Genomic DNA, 5,257 nt, shown 5'->3' on the forward strand with positions numbered 1-5,257 from the left:
CCTTTAAAACATACTATTTCTGCTGGCATCTAGCACTGGCGGTTGCGGAAAAAACGTCACTACAAATATATATATTTAGAACCGTCGATATAGATCTTCTCTATACTAATGATATGCCATCAATAAATAGAAAACAAGCATCATATTAAAGATACTTTTGAATAGAAATCTACAACATGCATACACAAAAAAATTGTGTTTTTTTGGCTGAATTATTAATATAAAGTTTTAAACAATTGACCTTTTAAAAAACATGCACACATTATCTTATGGGAGATCAGAGGGATAGTATTTATTTATTTATTTTATTATGGTAGATGTTAATCAATTTTTATCTTAAATTGCTGGAATTAAGGAGAAGTTCTGGCTTGAGGCAAAACCAAAACAACATTTTATGATACTGAAAAGGTACAGTAAAATAAACCCAAACAGAAAGAGAACATATATATAAGGTACAGTACGTAGTAGACAAAAAAAAACCCATATATATATTTGTGTTCCGAGTTCCAACACATGCATGCATCTTTTGCAAACCAGCAAAGCCAGACACATCAGCTGCATATCAATTAACTTTTGCAACACTGACGAAGATACATAAACATCACGCTAGCTGCTCTCACCCGCTAGGTAGGGTACACCAAGCACGTACACACACACACATACATACACGCAGCTCTATCTCTCTAGCTCCCACCTGATATGATGAGGTCTTTGAACAGAGCGAGCGAGCGAGCACACAGTAGTACAGTACTCTCTCTCTCTCTCACTCACTCTCTCAGCCAGCGTCCAGCGTACGTACGCGCGAAGAGTTGACCTGCAGGCTGACAGTGTTGTGGATGCGCGTGTGGGCGTTTTAATTTAGACGGTGTCGAACTCGTCGGCGGCGAGCTGGCTCTGCATGCGGCGGAGCTTGAAGGAGGAGAGCCTCTGCGTGTCCTTGGCGGCGGGGGCCTCCTCGAAGCGGATGTAGGTGTAGACCCACGCCCCGGAGAGCGTGCCGATGACGGGGCCGAGGAAGTAGATCCAGAGGCCCGTGAAGACGTTGCTGGCCACCGCCGGCGCCAGCGTCCGCGCCGGGTTCATCGATCCGCCCGACACCGGCCTGCAAATGCCACTCGGTCTTAGCTTAATAATTAACAAGATGTGTGTGTGTGTGTGTGTGTCATCTGGGGATTTAATTGATGCGTATTTATTATTACCCTGCGAAGATGGAAGTAATGCAAACCGCGGAACCGACTGCTAACCCTGCCAACTCACCCACCTGCAGCAGCCAAAACAAAATCAAAGCCACACCAAGAACAACGTGGTCGTTAGGAGGGAGATCGAGAGGCAAAGCAAGCAACAAGCTGATAAAGTAGCTAGCTAGCTTTCAAGTACTACTGACCGCCCTGGAGTCGGTGGCGACGGCGCAGGTGACGAACATCATGTTGAAGGTGACGACGATCTCGATGAGGAGCGCGTGCCAGTGCGGCCCCGACGGCGTGGTGGTGCCGATCACGGCGATGGGGTGGAGCACCGCCTTGAGCACGAACGCCGCGCACATCGCCCCCGTGAACTGCGCCGCCCAGTAGAAGGGCACCTGCTTGGACATGCATGCCAACACACATCTCCGTTAGAGCTTGCACTTGCAGCGGTGTCCATGCATGGAATGGAAATGGAACCCCGGGCCAATGGATCCAAAAAAAATCAAAGTAAATAAACCGCTCGTTGATGCATGACGTGATGTGATGGGCACGACACGATCGGTGCACGGGGGGCGCGCAGCCGCGCACCACGGCCGTCCAATCAGGCCGGGCAGGGTAGGGCGCACGCAGATGTGCTGTACGTTATTGCTGGTTGGGGACACGTCGGAATATTCCGACGAAATAAAGGCCTGTCTGTCTCTGTGTGGTTCTCTCGTCTCGGCGGGAGCTGCGCTGCGCGCGGCCGTGGCCTGAGTCGCACGCGCGTGTGGTACGGGTCCCCGCCCGTGGCGGACTTTGTAAAGCATGCCACGCGAGCCGCTAATAATTCCGCGGATCGTATTGGGGTTTGGCATGCATGCCACCGAGCGAGGTCCCATTCTTCCAATAATCCATCGCCTCGGGATTATATTCGGCGGCCCATGACCCATGCCATGCATGTCTGTCTCTACTCTATCTGGGCAGGGACAGGGATATATACCATGTCTTTCTAAGCATGTGCCATTAGCACAGCTGACATCCCCCCCTAATAATCATATGGACCAATGCAAGTTGAAGTTATTGCCCTGCCAGCTAGATCATTTGTCTTCCATGTCTGAGGTTGTTTTAATTATCTCCGCTTCACATGCTGCGCCTGTTTTAATTATCTTGTTCACATGCTGCGGCCGTGTTGCCTTGCCCTGCCGAATAATAAGGGCATGTACAGCGAGACACCAGTTCAGTTTTCTAATATACGAGAGACGATTTAAGAGGCTGCATGATACAATTCTAAAACATTGTATTATAAATACAGTGCTAAGAGACACATCGCGAAGAGCACGCGCGTCTCTTATTTTTTTTCTCACTTAGCACTTAGAGATTCCTCAATAAGCTCCATGTTAAATAGGTTGTATACATGCACTAATACCCGGCGCCCGTTTTGTTTTCTTTAGGGTCGAATCCTGCAGGTGCTACCGACCTGACAGCTGACACCATGATGACTAGGAAATTATGATACCACTCCGAACAGATTAAGTTGTTTACCAAGCGTACTAGCTAGCTATAGGCTGCTTCTTTAATTAAGCAACGACGCTCTTTTTTTTGTTCTCTGGAGATATGTGTGTCTACTTGTACTAGTTATGATGCGCGGGAACTGTTTTTAGTATTGGCTGCTTCTAGTCTAGTGTCCACTGTGTCCAGCGGGCAGGTAATCGATCTGTCCGCGTCTGTATGCACAGTAGTAGTTTTTATAGTTTCTTCCGTAGTTTTGTTTTTTTTTACAAACAAAAAATGGGCCGTGGAAGAAATTGCCGGGTGCATGCAGTGATCGTCATGTAGACCCGCCTCTCGGTAATACCCTCTGGTATAGTTGGTTTTCCTCTACTGTCTTGCTCACCTACGCCAACCTATTTCATGCTTTCTAGTATTTCTTTGTCTTATACCATGCATGCATGCATACGTATGCTGCCGCGTCTTGAATATTTATTCCCTTTTTTTGAGTGCATAGATCAATATTCGTATACAAAATTGTTTCGAGATATAAGTATTATTAATATTTTTTTGTAGACCTAGCTAGTCGAGCTCTAAATTTTTTTTCAGCACGCATCAGAAAGTAACACTTGTTTTGGCACGGAGCTAGGGCCGGAGTATGCCGTAGCTTAATCCTAATCTGACATGGCTATATATCCAAGTACGTACACGGCTATATATGACGAAAACACGTCGACAACTAAGTCCTACTGAACTCCCCATTAACAAATTGATTGAAAAGAGAGCGGACCGGCCAACACGAAACATGCATGATGCCGCCAATACGTTAAAAGCTGCACTTTCGTTTGCAGGAAGATCGAACACGAAATAATATGAAGAGCAGAGAGAAGAAAAAAGGGCAAAATAAAACAAACTATTTACATATATATTAGGATAAAAAGCGGCTGTATGAGCTAGGTGTACCTGAATCCATGGGAAATGCCGGAAGCATGCGAAGGAGAGCGTGACGGCGGGGTTCATGTGCGCGCCGGAGATGTGGCCGGTGGCGTAGATCATGACGGTGACGATGAGCCCGCCGGCCACCGACTGCCCCAGCTGCGAGATGCGCCTGTTGTCTTCGCCGTAGATGGACGCCGCCCCGCAGGTGACGAACACCAGAAGGAACGTCGCCACCACCTCCGAGATCACCTGCATACGCACGCACGTCAGGTGAGTACTGTACATACGTACGAGTACGACGTCGACCATCACCGGTACGACGACAACTCAGCTAGCTAGCTAGCCGCTGACAGGTGGAGCTATAGCATCGATGATGAGTTACCTTCTTCCCAAGGTGCGGCGGGAAGATGTCGGCGATGGACTTGTCCGGGTAGAACAAGGTGGGGACGACGGAGCCGCTCTGCACGGTGGAGAGGTCGTGGATCTCGTTCGAGTAGTTCACCCGCGAGTTGGTCCTCGACGTGGTGGAGGCGGCGGCCATGGCGTGGATATCTGATCGATCCCCTAGACCCCTACTAGCTTGGCCGCGCGCGCTGGGAGAAGCAAGCAGATCGCTGCCAAGTGCCAAGGATGCTGGTGCGTGCTCGCTGTGTGCTTGCTTGCTCTCAGCTCCGCAGCGCGCGGCCAAGGTATTTATAGATGGGTGACGATCGAGGGAAGAGCCGGGCGAGCGAGACCGCGAGGCGTCCGCGTCCGGGCCCGGTGGACGGGGACGGCAGGTGGTGGGCACTGCTAGGCACAGCTCTGTGCGCTGCCTTTGCGCTTGTGGCTGCGGAGCGCGCGGGCGATACGGATCCGGCGGTGGTGGAGCGGAGGGCAAGTCCAGAACCGGCCGGGAACGGGAGGGCTCGCTCCGCTTGTGCAGTTGTGCTAAAACTAAACCCTGACACCACACAAGACGAACTGGTCCGATATAAAATCAATGGCTCACCTAAAATCTGCACACTCCGAACAAAAAAACTGTATTTACCTTTAGACAAGTCAGTTTTTTTAGATTTAATCTAATATACGTATGTATACACACCATACAAAGCAAGTATATATAGCTATATTAGGGATTTAGGGATAACTATATTTATTCCTATAATTTATTGATCGCAAAAATAGTGTTTCATTAACAAACAACGTATCAACGTCGATCTAAAGGCAAATATCAAGTCAGGTACACCACTCGAATTTGGCTCTTTGTCAAGTGCTTGGCGCTTTACCGAGTACAATTTAAAGAGCACTCGACAAAAGCATGCTTTGTCCCGTGCCACTTCCAACGAAATAAAACTCACGGCATAAATCTAATTTGTTGAGGGCAAAGCACTCAACATTGGAAGACACTCGGCAGAGGAAGCTTTGCCGAGTCTCAAGCTCATGGTGAAACACGATGTTTGGCAAAGAGCCATCAACAGTCGTCTATAGCTGACAGCCGTTAACTTTACCGAGTGTCAGACGTTGACACTCGGCAAAATATCTTATTTGTCGAGTGTTACCTGACAAACACTCGACAAACCATTATTTTGCCGAGTGTCCTTCATTGACACTCGACAAAGTATATTTTTTTTTATTTTTTCCAAACTTTTTATGGTATGTTCCTACAATGTAGACCTACATATTCA

General features: G+C 48.3%; 1 protein-coding gene across 1 annotated transcript; it reads right to left on the reverse strand.

Moving 5' to 3' along the window:
• Positions 1 to 466: 466 nt before the first annotated feature.
• LOC541884 (NOD26-like membrane intrinsic protein 2) lies at positions 467 to 4,241 on the reverse strand. The gene is made up of 5 exons (NM_001111550.1): positions 3,973 to 4,241; positions 3,615 to 3,839; positions 1,385 to 1,579; positions 1,200 to 1,261; positions 467 to 1,102 (listed from the first exon to the last, which is right to left on the reverse strand). The coding sequence occupies exons 1-5, from the start codon at positions 4,129 to 4,131 to the stop codon at positions 859 to 861; spliced, it is 885 nt and encodes a 294-aa protein (NP_001105020.1). The 5' UTR covers positions 4,132 to 4,241; the 3' UTR covers positions 467 to 858.
• Between the last annotated feature and the right edge of the window lie 1,016 nt (positions 4,242 to 5,257).

Source organism: Zea mays, chromosome 6 (genome assembly GCF_902167145.1).
Source record: "Zea mays cultivar B73 chromosome 6, Zm-B73-REFERENCE-NAM-5.0, whole genome shotgun sequence".
NCBI lineage: Eukaryota > Viridiplantae > Streptophyta > Magnoliopsida > Poales > Poaceae > Zea > Zea mays.

What these genes read in the sequence shown, in the direction of transcription:
- LOC541884 (NM_001111550.1), bottom strand. Translation starts at nt 4,131, where the DNA reads ATGGCCGCCGCCTCCACCACGTCGAGGACCAACTCGCGGGTGAACTAC. An exon ending in GGCATTTCCCATGGATTCAG is followed by an intron (nt 1,580 to 3,614) that starts GTACACCTAGCT and finishes ATGTCCAAGCAG; the next exon opens with GTGCCCTTCTACTGGGCGGC. An exon ending in TCGCCACCGACTCCAGGGCG is followed by an intron (nt 1,262 to 1,384) that starts GTCAGTAGTACT and finishes TGGCTGCTGCAG; the next exon opens with GTGGGTGAGTTGGCAGGGTT.